This window comes from Meles meles, chromosome 13 (assembly GCF_922984935.1).
Source record: "Meles meles chromosome 13, mMelMel3.1 paternal haplotype, whole genome shotgun sequence".
In the NCBI taxonomy this organism is placed as follows: domain Eukaryota; kingdom Metazoa; phylum Chordata; class Mammalia; order Carnivora; family Mustelidae; genus Meles; species Meles meles.
In genome coordinates this window covers 71,247,988-71,267,702 of record NC_060078.1, presented here as the reverse complement: position 1 = coordinate 71,267,702, position 19,715 = coordinate 71,247,988, and the positions used below count along the sequence as shown (strand labels likewise).

Below are 19,715 nucleotides of genomic sequence, written 5' to 3'. Positions count from 1 at the left end.
GCGTAACCAGCACTGAGCGCTCACTGCATACCGGGCAGTGTCCTAGCTGCCGTCCGCACCTCACCCATTTAAACCTCATGACAACCAGATGAGCTAGGCATTTCTCTCTTATTAGGGTTGGGGAAATTTTGTATACACATATACATATATGTAAATACGAATAATTTATTTTTGTAAAAATAGGACGATGTCATGCCTGCTGTTCTGCAACTTGCTTTTTTCTTTTTTTTTTTTTTAAAGATTTTATTTATTTATCTTAGAGAAAGAGAGAGAGAGCACAAGCAGGGGGAATGGCAGAGGCAGAAGGAGAAGCAGGCTCCCGGCGGAGCAAGGAGCCTGATGCGGGGCTCGATCCCAGGATCCTGAGCCAAAGGTAGACGCTTAACCGACTGAGTCACCCAGGCGTGCCGCAACTTGCTTCTGTCATTCTTACTATATTGCAAACATCCTTCCATGACTCACATGTAGAATATTTAACATCTTCAGAGCACCCAATCCCAGGAAGTGGGATTCCCAGGAAGTCCTCATAATTAAGCAATCCCTAAAGAATTTATTTTTAATTACAAAAAGTGCTGCAGCGAACATTACAGAACAATCTGGGTTGGGTGAGTATTTCCATTGGACAGATTTCTGGAAGTAGAAACAGTAGGTGAATACACACACATCAGATCATTCCGTTGTATACTTCGTATTACGTTGTATACTTTGACCTGATACAATGCCATGTATCAATGACTTTTCAATAAAACTAGGGAGAAAGCAGAGTCTTCAATCTAGCTTAAAAAAAGAAACAGTAGGTAAGGATTTTTAGACAATCTGGATAACAGATCTGTATTTGGATGTGTCTTCTGTCTGCTGAAGGTCTTTTCAAACCTCAGTCCAAAAACAAAGTGAAGATCAGGATATCTGTTTCTCAGAGCTGGTTTTAGATTCTTGTTCTGCCACTATACAGCTATGAAACTGGGAACCACAGAGGATCCAGCTTTACTATTGTTCCTTTCTGACATGCTGTGTTACTTTCAGGCCTACAACAGAGTGATTCAACAATCTTGTACATTATGCTCTGCTCACCACAGTTAAGTACGGTCACCAAACAATATTACTGTGGTATCATTGACTCTATTCCCCAGGCTGCACTTTCCGTCCCGGAGACTGCCTTATTTGATAACTGGAAGTTTGTACCTTTTAATCTCCTTTGCCTACTTCTCCTGTCCCCTCCTCCTCTCTGGCCACCACCAGTTTGTTCTCTGCATTTATGAGCCTGTTTCTGTTTTGTTTGTATTAAACGTTTGGGGCCTTGATGTCTTCCGGCACAAAATGACAACGTGGTAAGACATATTTCCTGAAGCATCCTTATGCTCTAACGTTCCCAGATTTGATTAGTCCTTTCACTCTCTGCCTCCGTTCTCCTGTTTATGAAAAAAGACTTGATGTTTTTGGCCTGTAGGATCAATTACTGTATCAATTAGTTAAGACCTTTCAAACTCAGAAGTGTTCAGTCATTGCCTTAATTCCTTGTAGAGAACACAGATCTTTGCTATATTAAGACTTGAAATTGCTTTGACTTCTAGAATAGTTACTGGGTCTTTAAGAAAACAAGATAATTATTGAGTCCAAGAGGCGACTCTGCCTGGCATTTCGGACCAAGGGCATGACAAGGAGCAGGAGTGTTTGGGAGGACTGATAGGATACCAAATCTCTTGGGAACCTTGGCTTCCTGGAATGAGCATTTCCAACCGCAGGTTCCCAACAGAGAAGGGATTACGCGGGGTACTGCTTCACAGAACACACAGTGCTCTTCTTAGATGAGGGGCTTACCCAATCTGGGTGGTGTGTGGGACAAAGTCTGAGATATTGAGGCCTTCCATTTCCTCTATGTTCCACAGTCGTTATCACCCTTGGCCCTCTCAACATCCCGGATACAAATAGCCAGAGAGGGGAGTTACCTCCGCCATTGAGATGTAGATGCCGAAAACCAGAGAGCTGGGTTAACTTGCCTCCTCTCACACAGCCGTGAGGGGCAGAGCCCTGCAGAGTCTGAGGACCCTCTTCGCTCCTCTGCGGCAGGTCTTGGCCTGTTACTCTCCGCTTCCTTTGCACGGACCCTTTCTAATGGCTGGACTCCTCTTCAGTGTCTTCCCGGGTCCAGACTTACCCAGTGGACAAGGTACAACACGCTCGTCTTTTAAGGAGCATGTGCAGGAGACAGCATGAAATTTCTCCGAATTTGGGATCCGGCCGATGGTGAGTTTTATTTTCTAAAACACAAGTAAGAAGGAAACTAAATGACTAAAGATGATCCTTACGATTGTTTGTTCTCAATTTGTCCTCATTAACACCTCTGAAGCTAGTTTTGAAGAAAATCCTACCGTGAACCACAACATCTGGCCAGAGGAGACACCATGACTTGCATATTCATGGGGAGGATGGATTTTACTCTCTGGCAGCCGCCGGCCTGAGCCTTTAGGGTAGACCCGATGGGCCCAGTTGTACCAGGATGTAAAAGCCTCTTGAAACTAGAAAACCCAGATGAAACCATACAAAACCAGCACAAACAAGGCCAGACAAGCCCCGGACAAAATCAGGGGGAAATTAAAGTTTGATGTGTCTCTCCTATCATCTAGCATCTCTTCCTTTCTTTTTTTGACACACACCCCTTCCCTGAAACCCTTAAAATCTCACATGGCCTCCTCTCAATGTCCCTACCCTGTCCTCAAGCTAACCTCCTCATCTCTCAACTGTAGCCCAATAGGAGGGAAAGTGGATGGGATCAGTCCAAATGCCCTAAAATAATTAGGGTCCCTGGCTGCTCCTCCTTTGGTTCCACACATTCCCCCTCCTTCCAACAATTCTTTTCCCTTCTAGGGACAAGCTATTTGAATTTTTTAAAGAGAACTGGACATTCATTTTAACATAAACAATAGTCAGGAATGGGAGGGGGGATGGGAAAGTAGAAGTTTTTGATCTCCCAGATAACCATGTTGGCGAACGCCCCACATTTCTCCGTAACATCTAATTGTTATCCGGTAGAAAGGGACAGGCAGAGTCAGCACAGGAGAAATGCTGTTGTCTCCTCCCACACAAGACGCTTCACAGTCTAGAAAGGAAGTCTTGGGGGCGCCTGGGTGGCTCAGTGGGTTAATCTTCTGCCTTCGGCTCAGGTCATCCTGGGGGTCCTGGGATCGGGCTCAGGTCATCATCAGGGTCCTGGGATCGAGCTCCACACCTGGCTCCCTGCTCAGCAGGGAGCCTACTTCCCCCTCTCTCTCTGCCTGCCTCTCTGTCTACTTGTGACCTCTCTCTCTCTCTCTGTGTCAAATAAATTAAAAAAACTTTAAAAGAAAAAAAAGGAAGGAAATCTTGGTGCTCTGTACTCAGGAGTGTCCAAGTGAACTTCCTGCATTTGCTCCCCAGCAAACCCTTCCCCACCCACCTCACCCCCCTTTTTTTGGCTTCAGAGCTGATGCCTAGCTCTTTGGGTCAGAGTATTGTTTGGTAACACTCAGAAGATTGTATTGAACACTTGGCCGCAGGGTAGGTTTCTGGCCAAGGAAATATATTATAGTCCCCCGATTGTTGGACTGAGCCCCTGACATTTACTTCTTTTCCAAATTCCTTTCCGGTCTTCAAAACCCAAGCCAGACACCACCTCCTCTAAGACGCCTTTCTGGTCTTCTTCGGATGGATTCACTCCTTTTCCCTCTCTGCTCCCATGGCCCTCTGTTCACATCTTAGAGTCCACACTCCGCTGTAACTAGCACATAACGTGCCTATTTGATTCAGATATGTGAGCTCCTCAAGCTTTGGCTGAGGCCATTTATGTAGCTCTAGGACTTAGCCCAGGATCCAGCATAAAGGACGTGTTCATTCAATGGTGAATGAGTGACTGAAGGAAGGAATGAGTCGTTGCCCTACCACTAACTAGGTATGTCCCTTAGATAATTCCCTCACCCTTGTTGGATTTCCCCATTTAGAGAACATGGATAACACCACTTGTTTAACCAATGAGGTTATTGTGTAATGCAGAAGAGATAAGCATCATAAACCCTGGAAGAAATTGGAGAGATCATCTAGCACAGTGGTTTTCTGGAATTTTAAGCCAAGGAAACGGTTCTTCCAGGAGAGCTAGCAGAGCCAGTATAGGAAGCAGATAAATGACAAATGTAGATCATTCTTGTTGAAGTCTTATATGCATACTGCCCCCTTCTTCACCTCTTCCTCAAGTCCTTCTCTCTTATGGGCCCAAGGAGCACACGTTGAAAACCAACTATCTCACCGTAGAGAGACAAAGGGAAAGCCCAGAGAAGAAAATGATTTTCCAAAGGTGATGTGGCATGTTAGAAATAAACAGAGGCCGGGGAAGCAATTTGCCCCACCGAACCAGCACCCACAGGCAGGGCCATGGCGAGCCCTTTGAAAACATTCATAGTTAATACACACTCACACATTGTTTAATTCTCCCAATAACTCTGTGAGGAAGGTATGGTGAGGCCAATTTCTGAGATGAGGAGCCTGAAGAGTTAAAAAGGGGACCCTGGCCAGCGTTCCCCAGCCAATAGTTGGAGAAGGTAAAGCAGTAAATGAAACAGAGAGCCTAGTGTGGGCCAGTCCTGTTTGTAAGCATGTGATACCTATTACCACAGTTAATTCTGCCAACGAGTATGAGCCTTACCCCCAATTTTGCAGAAGACAAAGTTGAGGCACAAATTGGCTAAAGGAAATGGAACACATACCCTGAGCCAATGGGATTCCCTTGCAAGCTCCTTCCACTACCTTCTACTGTGTCTGAGGTCTTAGACCCCGACGTTCAGTCTCCTACCCCTGGCCCTCTCCAAATACTCCTTTATATGAAACAATTTTGAAAAGCTTCTAAAATAACATTCTGTTATTTGCATGTGTTTGCATGCACTGTTTAGACTCCACCCAAGACCTTGGTCTTATTCCTGGCCAGGGCCGGGCAGCAGGACTCACCTCCTTCTGGACAGACCGGCTGAGAAACAAGGAGGCCTCGTCCAGGCCATGGGGCTTCAGGTCGTTCACGGCCAAAAGATGATCTCCGTGAAAAAATAAGCATCCCAGGCGCGGGGGGCCTTGCCACTGAGCCACACTGCAGTGAGACACGGCATTCAACTCAAGTGTGAGACTGTGCCCGCAGGACACAGACTAGGGTCCCTCATGACCATCACCAGCTTCTTAAGCTACCGTGCACCACATCTGACCCAGACAAACTCCATTTTCTTTTGGAATATTCTCTCATCTGTCACTACTGTTGGACCCGACCCTTCTTCCAAAACCAACTCTGATCATACCGTCTCTACACAGTCCTCCTACACTCCCCTTCCTTTAATGACTCTCCCTGCCCCTGGACTTCTACTGCGCAGTGGGAACACCCATTCCTTGTATATTTAAATCACATGCATTTTATATTTGCTCGTTTATGTGCCTGTCTTTTTCACCAAGCTATGAGACCCCAGAAGGATAGCACTACCTTCAAAAAAAATCTTTTTACAGCCACATAACTCCAAGTAAACAGAAGATGTTTAACAGGTGTTTACTGAAAGGGAGCACGTGATGATTACACAATGACTATCTAATGAACAGCACGTGAATGGAGAAATGAGCAAGCCCAGGCACAGAGAAGTCAACAGTTTCAGTCAAGTATTTACTGAACCTCTGAGATTGCAGGAAATTTGAAAAAGTGGAAGATCGCGCTTCCTGCCCTCTTACAGAACTTGTCACCCCTTTACATTAAAGGGGTTTCTTCCCTTGTGGAAATGTAATCTTCCACCCAAACAAATTGCAAAGGTTTTAAAAGGTTTAGAACCAAATAAACAGTGCTGATTTTAAGAAAATTCTCTCTTTTGCTTCTGTCCCTGACCAAGAGGTGTCTGGAAGTCTTTGACCTTGGTCCAACCTTTTCTTTTAGAACTTAGATTCTTGTTGACTTCACACACTTCATTCATTTATCCCATAGTCATTGCTCAGTGATTAATGACTTAGTAGTCATTGCTCAGAATGATTTCCCTGGACCATACCTATTCCTTTCTGCTTTTCTTTACCTTCCAATTATCAGAAACTTGCCGCTTACTGGATTTCTGGGTCCTCCTATCTGCAACCCACAGCAATACCCTTTTTTCTGCCTCTAACCAAAGACCTTTGGTGATAACAGCAACACTACCGTCCAAGCTCTCTGTTTTGCCACATACAGAGTTTTAAGACACAATGGTTGTCTCCCTATTTTCCAATCCCATTTATAATCAAGAACCCTCAGATCTCCCACTCACCATATCCGACCCGCGGCTTCTATAAGAGTGAGATAATTGATGATGTCAGAAGGAGATAGGAACACATTTAGTTTCTCCACTTGGCCTTCATCAGGGATGTTACTGTGAGATAAAATGTTTGTAAAAGTCATATCAGGGCATAGTCTCTGGCTCTGAACTGACTTCCTGAGTAGACTTTGCCCTCTTACATCTAAGATGGTATTTTCCAGTTAAAGATTGTCCCCCAAATTTGCAGAATATGAATTTAAGTTACTCCTTACTGCCCTCCCTACCCCTCTTGGAGTGTGGTAGTGCATAGCAGACGGTAGAGCAAAAAATGGACTAAGTTGATAATATATTACATCTATCTGCTCATTTCTCCACTGGAAATGATTCGTAGAAACGACAATGGAAGGAGTGAAAATGGAGAACAATCTCATCAAATACTCTTGGCATCACTTAAAGCCTATCACTTCCCCCTCCTATTCTATAACCAAACATCATGCAACTTGTGTGCCCATAATTTTAACTACAGACATTGGGGGACACACTACCTAGTTCAGCGTGATCCAAAGTTCCAGGGCCTGAAATACTAGCCGAGGGAGAATTTTTAGAAATATTTGAAAATGCTACCGACAGCCCAGGGGACCACTTTACTTCTAGCTCTGTTACTCACTGTCCTTGGCCACCACATCAGTGAGAAGGGGAAGCTGGTCAAAATGTTGGCTGACTTGGAGATTTTTAGGAATTACTTTAAAATACAAATTCTGAGTAAAAAAGGAAAGCTGCCTTGCTCTAAGGGCCCATAAAGTTTTAGAAATTAGAACTTTACTTGATTAGAATAGATAATTGCACAACGGTAAGCGAGGCCAACTCCTTTTTATCATTCTGTGCTTCCATATTGGCAAGTAGAAGACAAGAGTCACTTTGTGAGTCTTGTTCTTGTAAGTGAAGTCCCCCGTTCTGGATCTCTGGATGGGACTGGGATTCCTCGTTGCTATCAGCAGTCTCATGGGGTGCCTCTCTGAAAACACTATGGTATGAGAAATTAATATAATACCCTTTTTCAGCAAATCTGTTTCTATGGTCTGTGAATCAGATTTCAATAGCTAGGAAACTTGTGAAAACCAACAAGGTCTTCAAGTATGCCTAGCCTTCAGAATCACAGAATCAAACTTGACAGACTTTTCTTCTGAAAATGGAAATGGCATCAAAATAACTCTTGACATTGGGAGGACTTAGAGCGCAGAAGGGAGAATGCGAGGCATACATTCAGAAGAGAAAATAAGTTCCCCAGGAGATAGAATATGGTCTGAGGTAATCACTCCATGGTTTTCAGGAGGTAGAGAAATCATTCTCATGTATTCTTGCTTTGAGACTACGGAATAATGGAGTGACTTGGTCTATGGCAACATTTTTTTTTTTAAGATTTTATTTATTTATTTGACAGACAGAGATCACAAGTAGGCAGAGAGGCAGACAGAGAAAGAGAGGAAAGCAGACTCCCTGCCGAGCAGAGAGCCTGATGTGGGACTTGATCCCAGGACCCCGAGATCATGACCTGAGCCGAAGGCAGTGGCTTAACCACTGAGCCACCCAGGCACCCTATGGCAACGTTTTTGAATTAATATGTCAACAGTAATGGTTCTAAAAGAGTGCGTTTGTTAAAAATCAGTTTTAAGAACACAGCAATTTTGGGGCGCCTGGGTGGCTCAGTGGGTTAAAGCCTCTGCCTTCGGCTCGGGTCATAATCCCGGGGTCCTGGGATCAAGCTCCGCATCAGGCTCTCTGCTCAGCAGGGAGCCTGCTTCCTCCTCTCTCTCTGCCTGCGTCTCTGCCTACTTGTGATCTCTGTCTGTCAAATAAATAAATAAAATCTTTAAAAAAAATTTGCAGGGCATAATACCCTTGAGCTTAAAAAAAAAAAAAAAGAACACAGCAATTTTACATACCAGGGTTTCATCAACATGTAGTGATTCTCGGTTGTCTCAGAGAACTGGTCTAGACTGTCAGCCTCGGCAGATTCACGAGAGTCATTGGAAGCAGCGAAAGTATTCAACTGCAGACAAGAAGAATGGACGGAAATGCAAGTCTACCAATAGCCAGGGACCGCTTAACCCTTCCATGATGGCCCTGGGGCCTGAAATGGTAAGTACATCCCCCACGGGATGAACAGTGGCACTCATTCTAGGAGACTGAACTGGGAAAGCCTCTCCAATTCCAAGTCTGTTTCCTCCTCCTGGACTCCCCCATGCTCCCGATACAGCGTTTTGCTGGACTGCATTTATTTTTCTGTTTCATCACCAGGCACTTAATGATATGAACTCTTTTCCCCAGACGGTGCTACTGGAAGATTCTGTCACCTGGCTGGGCCTGAGTCCCACACAACACAGGGCTGCAGAAGTCCTAGAAATATGCCCCCATAATCCCAAGAGGCTCTCCACAAACCCCTCATGACTAAGTCATTGTGGGGAATGGTTGATCCAGAACCCTGAGGGCTTTCAGTTGCCTGCCTAACAGATTCATCATGAACCCATAACTGGAAAAATCAGTTTTTCCGCTGCTCCCCTATAAATGGTGGACTTCCAGGGCCAGCTTTCAGGCCCCTGGCTTCACCTGGACGGCACCTTTGCCCTCTGGCCTGCCGAAGCTGTGTTCAGGCTTTGTGAGGTCCCACAGCCCCCTCTGACCTCCTCGCCTTCGCCCACGTATCTCCTCCTCCTCTGAACTTCTACTGCACAGTTTTGTACTTAATTTGCGAGGACGGGGGTTGGGGATCTTTTTACCAATGGCCTTTTAGCTTGGTTTTACCAGCCTTACTAGCTCAGTTTTACGTGGTCTTCTCTCTGGAAATCACCTCCCCTGCCTTCCTTCCCTCATGCACTCCATGCATTTTCTGAGCATCTCTCGTCAGCACGGAGCCCTTTCTGTCTGGTCTCCTGGGCGCTCCTGGTCAAGAGTCAACACGTGACACATCAGCTGTGCCCCATTCATCGCTCTGGTCCACAGAGCCCCACCTAGTCCCCCGGGGCAGCACGCGGCCAGGGCCCAGCAAATACCTGTACAAGGAATGTAGGGTTAATGGAGGGAGGGGGTTACCTCTAAAAGAATGCTTTGAGGACTAACATAATAACTCTCTTCTTCTGCATCTTCTGTAGTCTCTGACAAGAAATCACGTAGTAAATGGGCTTGTCTGAGTCCTGGAGAATTTTTTTCCATTAAATGCTGGATAAAGAGATGAAGACAGAATTAATTATTTTCTTTCTTTCTCCCTTTCTCCATCTTTCTTTCCTTTCTTCCTTTTTCCTTCCTTCCTTCCTTCCTTCCTCTCTCTCTCTTTCTCTCTTTCTATCTTTTCTTTTTGCAGGGGACAGAATTAAACCATACACTCTTTGGAAAAGCCATACTAGATTAATTGGGTTGAGAAGATCTGAGGATCTTCCAAGGTTACAAGAAGAAGCCCACACAACTTGAACTTGCCTCTTGCATCTGGATCACCTTGGTGACCGAAAAATATAAGCCCATCTTTCCAGCTTTCTCTACAATTGGGATCTGTAACTCAGAACAAGTGGTTCACTCTCGCGGGGCTGGGGGAGTTTGGGGGGTGGTGTTCTAAGGCACGTAGCTCTGCCACGGAGGCCCCCACCCGCACCTACTAGTTTTCACCCAGTGCCATCTGAGAAGGTAATTAGCCCATGGTCAAGGCACCACACCTTTCCTCTCCCTGCTCAATATTCCTCTTTTGTGTTCTGCTCACATACTTCTATTGTCTCCATAGAAATGGAATTTGCTCATGTTGATCATGTGATAGCATGAATTATAGTCTTCAAGGTAATGTAGGTTCAACTAATTACCGCCTTCCCTCCCCAGCAGATACAGGATAGTCTACTGAAGTAGCTGCTGTGCATGGCAGGAGAATTGTTCTAAGTACAACTTCATTCTTCGAAGAAGAATGCCCGGGAGCAGGGGGTTTTGCAAAGATCTTGAATGTGTTCTAAGAAGTCCTTGAAGGAAGGGGATTTTAAAAACATAATCCTTTCAACTGTGTCCATTTCTCTAGTGCCAAGATCATGAAGCCAGACCATGCTGAGCTGGGGGTGAAAGAAGGGTTCCCATTTATTTTGGGCAACAACAAACCCCAACAAGGCAGACAGTACTTGTAACTGGAGCTGACTGAAAAATCACGGAGTTGGAACGCAGCATGTGAAAAGTCAAGACAACCCACAACGTTATCTTTAGGGAGGGGGTATCGTGGGTGAAAAACAAGAGGTATTTACTGAAAGGAGTTATCTTTTGCAACCCATTTTCTGCAAATACCAAATGAGGTGTTTGGCCTGGTGAATTTGATCCACTATAGAAAGCTTTTAAAATAGTTGGAGAGCTCCCAGCTAGACAGAACAGGAACTTATGCCTTACTCAGACGTGCTGTGTACCCAGGGAGAAGAGAAAGTCAATGGTTACATCTCTGAAAGACAAATAGTATCCATGGCAGAAAAAAAGCAAGCAAACAAACAATTACTCAGCTGACTTATCCAGACTGGGGAAGATTGCAAATCTGAGCAAACCAGAGAGTATAATCACAAATCACTTTTAAGGGCCAGGTGTATTTTTTCTCCTCAAATGGATTTCACTCGAAAGAAAGATGAAGTCACGCGCACAGACACACACACACACACACACACACACACAGGGAAGCAAGATTGATCTGGGTAACTGAAGGAAATTAACAAGAACCTTGGTGTTCCCCCAGCAGTACAGATGATAGGGCAGAAAACCAAGTGGTGTTTCAGGAATCTTTTCACAGAGGTACTCTGTGCCCTCTGCCTGAAAGGGAGGAAAAGGCTGGCAGCCAGGTTTTTGGTTAGCTGAAGGGCTCCCCAGCTCACATACCTGGATGCAGGGGTAGGGGCACCCAGAATGAATGAATACCTTTCAAGGTAGGCAGGGCAAGCGGTAAGGCTCATTGTAGTACAAGAAATAGACTGACCATAAGACCATCACTAGCGCTAAGAGTCATTCTTATGGTGGGTTAGGCTTAGAGCAAAGTGTCAGATACATTGGTAAGACCTCTGAAGCATCTGCGGACCCCCAGGCAAGGCGTCCTGAGAAGGAGAGAGAGAGAGAGACGGGAGTCTCGTTACCATGTCTGGAAGACTGTTTCTTGGCGTGGTGGGGCCGACAGCCTCTGAGGTGCTGGAAGGACCAAGGAGAGGGCTGGGGTCTGAAGAGGGCCTTTTACCGCCCACTGAGAATTTCTCCTGCTTATGGAAAAGGAATATTGCAATCAGGGCATGACTGATCTCTTCCCTGGAATTAAACAGCAGCCTTGTGGCTGGGCTTCCTATCTCCAGTCCTTTACCGGGAACATTTTTACCCCAGCCAGCCTTCTCTCACTAAGACAGGACGCAATCGTGCCTCTCTGCAGTTTCCAAACCTTTGAGGACTCCCAGCCTGGCCTTCAGATGCCCTGAGTTTCCCTAGACCCGACTTTCCAAACCGACACCCACTCCTTGGCTCTAATCATTTGATTCTACTCATAGACACGTCTCACTTTTCTTCCTCCTTGGCCTCCGCTTTCTTTGTCAGCATCGAACAGCTTAGAAAACATGTCAAAACAATACCTAGAGACTGAGTTTCCTTTATAAAGGTCTGCCCTAAGAAAGGACTTGTGTAAATTCGCAAAGGTTCTTGGAAAGTAAATGAAACCCTTAAACCTATTAACCTTTACCGATATTGCATTGAAAACGCAAGAGATAGGAAAAAGCATTTTTACAGAAACCACCCTAGACATAGTCATTCAAAAGGTAGCCGTTATGTACCTAGCATGACAATGATGGAAAATACTCTAGTTTCGGGGACTCTTAATAAAATGCCACAGTTACCCTTCACTCCTCCGGCCCCAGTCATGAAGACCTGAAGTGTCTTGCAAGACACCAAAGTATTTCTTCCTATTGTTACTCATAAAAATGACAAGGATGTACATTCTCTCACTTATTTATTCCTCACATTACTGCCAGTGGCTGAGGAGGAAAAGAAAAAGCTACCATTGTTTCCTCGTGAAAGAGGGTGTGCTCGTGTGCCCCGGCGTTTCATGAGGGAGGGAGTCACCTGTGGGCTGTGGCGTGCTGTCTCTCCCCCACGGCAGAATGATGACACGAAGGAGACCCAGTCTTTAATCTTCTCCCTGTCGAGAGGAATAAACTCGCAGCTGGTGTGTGGCAACAATAGCATCTGTGTTCCTTTTGAACCAGAGAAGGGTTCTTTTATTAAGGTCGGGACCAGGCAGTGGGAGCGGGTACCAGGGAAATAAAGATTTTTTTCCTGAAGTAGCTTCAGTGACCCACGGACTCCTCACCACCCCCACACTCGCGCCCTAGAATTAATCTTCACGCCGCCTCTGTGAGGAGAGCGCAGGGAAATGGGGAAGGACGCTGGAAAATAATGGTAATAATCACAGGGTTTGGAGCTCTTGGCTTTGACACTGATTTCTTTTGTGTTCTTAAGCGAGCCCCTTCACCTGTCAGTACCACTTTTGTGTAGCTATTCTGGTGTGCCTCCCGTCGGGGAAGGCATGTGTTTATGAAGAATGGGTTTGAATGCATTTATATAAATCACATCGTCTTTTCTATTGACTTTTCACGACAACGTAAAGAGAGAGCCTTTGGCCTTGGACTTCATCTGCAACAGATCAAGGGTCTTCATACGTTGGGCATTCGCTACCTCCTCTCACAGCTTCCTCCGCTGACCCTGGCCTTCCTGCCAAGCAGATGATCATCTATAAAGGATCCATTAGGCACTTTGCTAGCACCAGGAACCCCTCTTAAAAACTGAAGACCCCCTCAGGGATGAGTACTGCCCCTCCCTAACATAGGCAGCTTGTATAGTTGTTTGTGAATTGGTTATTATTTTTTTAAAGATTTTTTATTTATTTAAGGTGGGGAACGGGGGGTGGGTGGGGAGAGGCAGAGGGAGAGGGGGACAAGCAGACTCCTCGCTCCACAGGGAGCTCATTCTCACAACCCATGAGATTGTGACCTGAGCTGAAATCAAGAGTTGGACGCTAACCCAACTGAGCCACCCAGGCATCCCTGTGTGTACTGGGTCCTTTCACATGAAGTGCATCTGGGGTGATGGTGATAGAGTTGTTGAATTGTGTCCCCTCAAAAATTTGGATACTGAAGTCCCAACCCCCAGTATCTCAGGATGGGACCTTATTTGGAAATCGGTTTGTGTTGTTGTAGCTATAATTAGTTCAGATGACATCGTATTGGCCTCCTAATCCAATAAAACAAGCGTCCTTATAAAAAGTTTGGATGCAGAGACACACACTCAGGGAGAATGCTGCGTGAGCCTTAGAGTTCTGCCACCATGAGCTCAGGAACTACCAGAGTTAGGAGAGACCTGAAACAGACCTTCCCTAGGACTTCAGAGGGAACATGGCTCTGGGACAGCCTGATTTCTGATGCCGAGCCTCCAGAACCGTGAGACAATACACCTCTGTTGTTCTAGGACACCCAGTTTGTCGTCTTTTGGTATGGCCGCCCTAGGAAATGAATACTGGGATTTTTCAAGATATTGTCACAAATGGGGAAGACTATCAAGATGGTCTTGAAGGGTGTAACCATGGGCTTCTGATCAAAGTGTGTTGTTTATCGGTTTATAATGTTTCATTTGTCTGTGTGTCTATTTTTATTGGGTGCACAGGAAACACTCTGTGCTGTCTTACCACTTACCTGTCCTGGCCAATGAGGAAGTATTCCCTGCTAGTGGTTCGTATGGACATCACCTCATCAGGGAGGCATTTAAACATCTTCTGTACAGACTGCATCTTTTCCTGGCCGCGTATGCCAACTTCTACACTGGAATTCCTGTCAGATACAGACACAAAGTTTTAAACAGATTTGAACATGAAGACTAGCTGTTTCATACTAGGATTCAAACTGAAAAAATTTAGATCCGTTTGATCAACGTCTGATAATTTCAGAAAAGATGTTTAGATCTGGTTCACCACTGATAGAGAATACTTTGCTCAGCCTCAAACTTAATTCAAAGATTCTTTTTTCGGTTGGAGTCTTTGTTCTACAAAGTATCGTGTTTTCTACTTCTCGTTTTGTACAAAATTTCTGAAAGCAAAGACAAAAAATGCCAATCTAAATACTTTTTAAAAATCCATGTTGACTTTATGAATTGATGATTTTATTAGGCCTCATCCATAAATTAAGTGAATCAAAATCTTTTGTAATTAGATGCTTATTGAGTAATAACTTATGAACTATAGTATACAATACAAAATAAGTATTTAGCTACGGTTTACTCAAAAATGTTCCTCATCTTAGCTTTTTTTCAGCAACTACTGTTGAGTGTGAAGCCTTTGGTTCTTTCAGTCAATGATTTAAATTTTGATTTGCAGGCAACTTGTTTGTATTCTCAATTGGATACACACAGGTCGATGTCAATGGACCCTCGGCGATGTTGGTCTTTGTAATAGGAAAGACAAAGGCTCCTTTCCCCACTCTTGGAAAGAATGAAAAACCGCCTTTTCCAAGAAGACTGAAAAAAAAAAAAAAAAAAAAACGAAACCATTTTGCATCTTAGTTAAATCTTGGAAGAAAAGAAAGGATTTTTAAAATGCTCACAAGCCTGTGGGAGGCCTGTGAAATCATGGTGCACACTTACAGCAGAGAAGAAAAGCTGAGGAGGTGGGGATTTAATAAAGTAATCTTGTTTGCAGACTTCATTTTCATAATAAAATGCCAATGGTTTGCCTAATAAGAGAAAGTGGACAGATTCAGTTTGTTCCCTGTAAATTTTGGAAAAGAGAACTGCTGCAATCAGAAAACACTATTTACCTCTGGAAAGGTCTGCAAATGATTCAGTTATGGGAAAGAACATCTCTAATAGGGCCAGGAAAACAAAGAAGCCAAAGGCTTCTCGTCCACAATCAGGACCTTCCTTCAGAGGACATGTAGAAGCTTCTTAATGTCTAGCTCTAGAATCTGGGCACACCTTGCTGGCTCTCTAGCTGTGAGCCAAGGTTTGTCTCTCTTCTTATTGGAAGAACCAGGCCGAGGAGCCGGGTAATTCTGCCTTGCCTTGGCTTAGCAAACAAAAGCAAAACCACCTGCTATTGAAAATGAGGTGGCAGAGTGGTTAAATCACAAGGTTTCCAAAATGTTAACTGCTTCTCAGTAAGTACGGAAATGTATAGGGTCTTTTTTCCCCCCCGTATTTTCAAAAATGTCTTCCAGAAATCTGCACTACTTTTGTTATTTAGAAAAACATAATGTTGTTAAAATAAAATTTATTAAAAAAAAAAAGAGCTTGGTTTTGCTTTCACATCCAGGCTTTTCTAGTTTGTCCTTGATTGTATAAAAGACAGCCTTTACTAAAGAGTTAGAGCTTTTATATTAAGTGGAAACAGAGTCAGGATTAGATAGCACAGTTGGGGCTATTATGCTACAGTTTTTATTTATTTATTTATTAATTCATTCATTCATTTGAAAGAAAGAGGGAGAGGGAGCAGGAGCAGGGGGAGGGGCAGAGGGAGAAGCAGGCTCTCCACTGAGCAGGGAGCCCCAGGTGGGGGGGCTCCATCCCAGGACCCTATGATCATGACTGAGCTGAAGGCAGATCCTTAACCGACTGAGCCATCCAGGTGTCCCTTCTTTAACATTTTTTTAAAAAGTGTATTTATTGGGCACCTGGGTGGTTCAGTCATTAAGCGGCTGCCTTCAGCTCAGGTCATGATCTCAAGGTCATAGGATGGAGCCCTGCATTGGGCTCTCCGCTCAGCGGGAAACCTGCTTCTCCCTCCCCCTCTGCCGCTCCCCTTGTTTGTGTTCCCTCTCTTGCTGTCTCTCTTTCTCTGTCAAATAAATAAATAAAATCTTAAAAAAAAATAAAAAGTCTATTTATTTAAGTAATCGCTACATCCAACTCAAATTCATGACCCTGGACTCAAGAGTCACATGCTCTTCGGCCAGGTGTCCCCCGAATTGAGTAATTCTTAGGCAGCTGTCCTCGCCTTGCCTCCCTCTCCTCCCTCTGAAGCAACTCTCTCTGGTCCCTATCCTTCATCCCTGCACACACACACCCCACACACACTGGAAAAGGAAAAGAAAAAGAGAAGGAAACAATATTGCTATTAGCTCCTTTTTAAAATCATCATGTGGCCTTGGATGAATACAGATTTATTTATTGAACAAGTATTTGTAGAGCACCTTGGATCACCATCTCCCTGTTTCCTCATCTGTAAAATGGAGACAATAGCACTGACCTGAAGGAATTGTGGTGAGGACTGAAGGAGTTAACACATGGAAATCTCTCAGCACTGGGCCAGGCACACAGAAGGGCTCACTGAAGAGTAGCTATTATTAATAATAGAGGAAACTTTAGCCTTTGTCATTTGCACGGTAAACCAGTCTCTCTTCTACCTATAACACAGGTGCTCTTTGGTGGTACTAAATTTAGAGGTTTCAAAGGATTTAGGTATTTTACGAAAATTTGGTGTTGGAAGTCTCTAATAACATTGTATACAATTAGCTGAATCTTTTTTTTAAGGAGGGGAAAGGCAGAGGGAGAGGGAGAGAGTATCTCAAGCAGGGTTCATGCCCAGCATGGAGCCAGACATGGGTCTTTATCTCATAATCCTGAGACCATGACCGGAGTTGAAATCAAGAGTCAGATGTCCAACTGACTGAGCTACCCAGGGGTCCCTACAAGTAGCAGAATCTTAAAGTAAAGTAAACCTCTGTGAAGTCGTTGCCCAGTTTAGACATTCCCAGGGTGTCTCCAGTATGCACACAGACTACCAGCTCCAGGGCACAAAACCTCTGATAGTGTTCGTTGACCATGGCAATGGTACTGTTTTCTCCAGAACTGATGCTGAGGAATCACCAGCTCTCACCCTTCCATCAGCCTTATGGCCGGTCAATGATTAAATCATGCCTGTTTCACTTCCCAAATACTTCTGGGATCCATCCCTATTTCCCCGTTCCTATCAGCACCGCCTTCAAGACCTTCAGACGTTTCAGTATGGTTCAGTTCATGTGAATTCGAGAACTTTGCATGTTTTTCACTGTACTGTTTCAGTAGCTCTCCAGTTTGACCCCCTAATTCCGGTCTTGACATCTTCAAATCCATTCCTACCATACCCCTGAGACTAAACACCAAATCTGACTGATCTATGCTTTGGGCAAAGACAGAATAACAGAGACGGGGTGTACCAGACAGAAGATATAAAATAGTGGTTTTCAAGACACTGAGCATGGGCAGCTAATGTCAGTGATCCCTAAGAGACAGGAAACAATCCCAGTAGGTCCTACAATCCTCTTGAGAGAGATTCCACAGGAAAGGGGAACGGAGGTGGAACCAGGCAATGGCTGGATTGAGGAGACAGAGCTAAGGGTTCAGGGAGATCAAGGCACTAGGGTTCACAGGACAGAGTGCTGGAGAGGGAAGAGCTTCACACAGAAAGAATCACAGAAACATGCATCAAGTTCTTCTCAAGTATTCAAGAGTATAAATCAATATGTGGGTGTGAGGAAACTACCCGAGGCCAAAGAACCACTAGCAAGGATTAGAGGGAATAGTGTCTGGTGCTCATACAGAACCAGAATAATTAACTGTTCCCTCCAGCCAGACTGGTAACATTTATAATTTATGGGGCATTGGGTAGGATTCTTCAAGAGGTCTTGACTCAGTAGAGAGGGATAGTTATCTCTAGGCTGAGGACTGTTCCTTAAAAGGATCAAATTTTTTCCAAAAAACTTAATTGCCTCCCAGGACAAAGCTCAAGGCTTGTAGAAATACAAAATATGCTGCATCCAACAAGGTCAAATTTTCAATGTCTGGCCATGAATCAGAGACTACCAACCATGCAAAGAGGCAGGAAAAACATGGCCCGTAATTAGGAAAATAATTGATGGAAATGGGCCTAGAACTGACACGGATGTTCCAATGACCAGAGAAAGCCATAAATACAGTCACTATAACTGTGCTTTATAGATATGAGAAATTAGGTATAAATACAGGTAATATCAAAAAGATCCAACGTGAACTTCTAAAGGTGAAGACTGCAATGTCTCAGCAACAAACAAACAGAAAAAAACACAGGACAGATAGCATGAACAGCAGATTTAGTGCACGTGAAGACAAAGTACTGGGGACTATTGACATAAATGCAGAGGAAAAAGAATAAAAAAACATTAACAGAGCAGCAGTGCACCGTGGGACAATTTCAATGGCCTACAATATACTATATGAAATCCCTAAGTGGGAAAGTGGACAGGAAAACATTTGAAGAAATAGTGCCAAAAAGTTTATAAATTTAAGGAAAATTATAAATCCACAGCTCCAACAAGGTCATGAACCCCAAACACAAGGTACATGAAGAAAATGGCATGAAAGCACATCATAATCAAACTGCTCAGAACCGGTAATAAAGGGAAAAAATCTTAAAATCAACTGGTGGTGGTGTTGGGAATACATACACAGAAGGAAAAGGAAAAAAAAACCCAAGATATTAGATGTCTCACCAGATACAATGCAAGCCAAAAAACCAGTGGAGCAACATATTTAAAGTACTAAAGGAAAAACACTGTCATGCAAGAATTCTAAATGCAGCAAAAATATCTTTCAAAAATAAAATCAGTTTCAAGACATTTTTCAGACATACAAAAGCTAAAGGAATTCATCAACAGGAGGCCTGCATTATAAGAAACATTAAAGGAAGTCCTCTGGCTGGGAAAAAAAACGGTATCAGTGGAAATCTTAATTTTATTTCCTGTTTTCCTTTTTATTTTCTTTTATTTTTTTAAATTACCATAAAATGTATTATTTGCTTCAGGGGTACAGGTCTATGAATCATCAGTCTTATACAATTCACAGCACTCACCATAGCACATACCCTGCCCAATGTCCATCACCCAGCTACCCTATCCCATCCCCTCCCACACCCCCAGCAACCCTCAGTTTGTTTCTTGAGATTAAGAGTCTCTTACGGTTTGTCTCCCTCCCCGGGCCCATCCTGTTTCATTTTTTCCCTCCCTACCCACGACACCCCGTCCTAATGAAATCCCGTCATTTGCAGTGACGTGGATGGAACTAGAGGTTACTATGCTAAGCAAAATAAGTCAATTGGAGAAAGACAATTATCATATGTTTTCTCTGATGTGAGTATTTTTTGTAATAATTGTTTTTTATTTTATTTTAAGATTTTATTTCTCTATTTGAGAGAAAGAGAGATAGTGAGAGAGCATGAGCAGGGGTGGCAAGAGGGAGAAGCAGACTCCCTACTGAGCAGGAAGCCCAATGTGGGGCTTGATCATAGGATCCTAGGATCATGACCCAAGCTGAAGGCAGGCACTTAACTGACTAAGCCACCCAGGTGCCCCTGGAAATCTCAATTTATATAAATAAATGAAGAACACTGCATGGTAACTGGAGAGGTAA

General features: G+C 44.0%; 1 protein-coding gene across 12 annotated transcripts in view; it reads right to left on the bottom strand.

The window, feature by feature from the left end:
* Positions 1-542: 542 nt before the first annotated feature.
* The window catches only part of PLEKHS1 (pleckstrin homology domain containing S1), a 39,327-nt gene continuing 20,154 nt past the window's right edge, over positions 543-19,715 (bottom strand). For 8 of the 12 annotated variants that reach the window (XM_046026382.1, XM_046026386.1, XM_046026384.1 and 5 more), the window contains 11 exons: positions 14,940-15,028; positions 14,707-14,813; positions 13,997-14,131; positions 12,372-12,447; positions 11,405-11,524; positions 9,363-9,488; positions 8,216-8,322; positions 7,096-7,296; positions 6,285-6,386; positions 4,972-5,107; positions 543-2,258 (listed from right to left, as the gene is read on the bottom strand). In XM_046026382.1, coding sequence (XP_045882338.1) covers positions 2,079-2,258; positions 4,972-5,107; positions 6,285-6,386; positions 7,096-7,296; positions 8,216-8,322; positions 9,363-9,488; positions 11,405-11,524; positions 12,372-12,447; positions 13,997-14,131; positions 14,707-14,813; positions 14,940-15,028 — 1,379 coding nt within the window. In that variant the 3' untranslated portion in view covers positions 543-2,078. Of the gene's footprint in view, positions 2,259-4,971; positions 5,108-6,284; positions 6,387-7,095; positions 7,297-8,215; positions 8,323-9,362; positions 9,489-11,404; positions 11,525-12,371; positions 12,448-13,996; positions 14,132-14,706; positions 14,814-14,939; positions 15,029-16,539; positions 16,631-19,715 lie in introns of all 12 variants that reach the window. The other 4 variants (XM_046026391.1, XM_046026389.1, XM_046026388.1 and 1 more) reach the window with 4 other exon arrangements.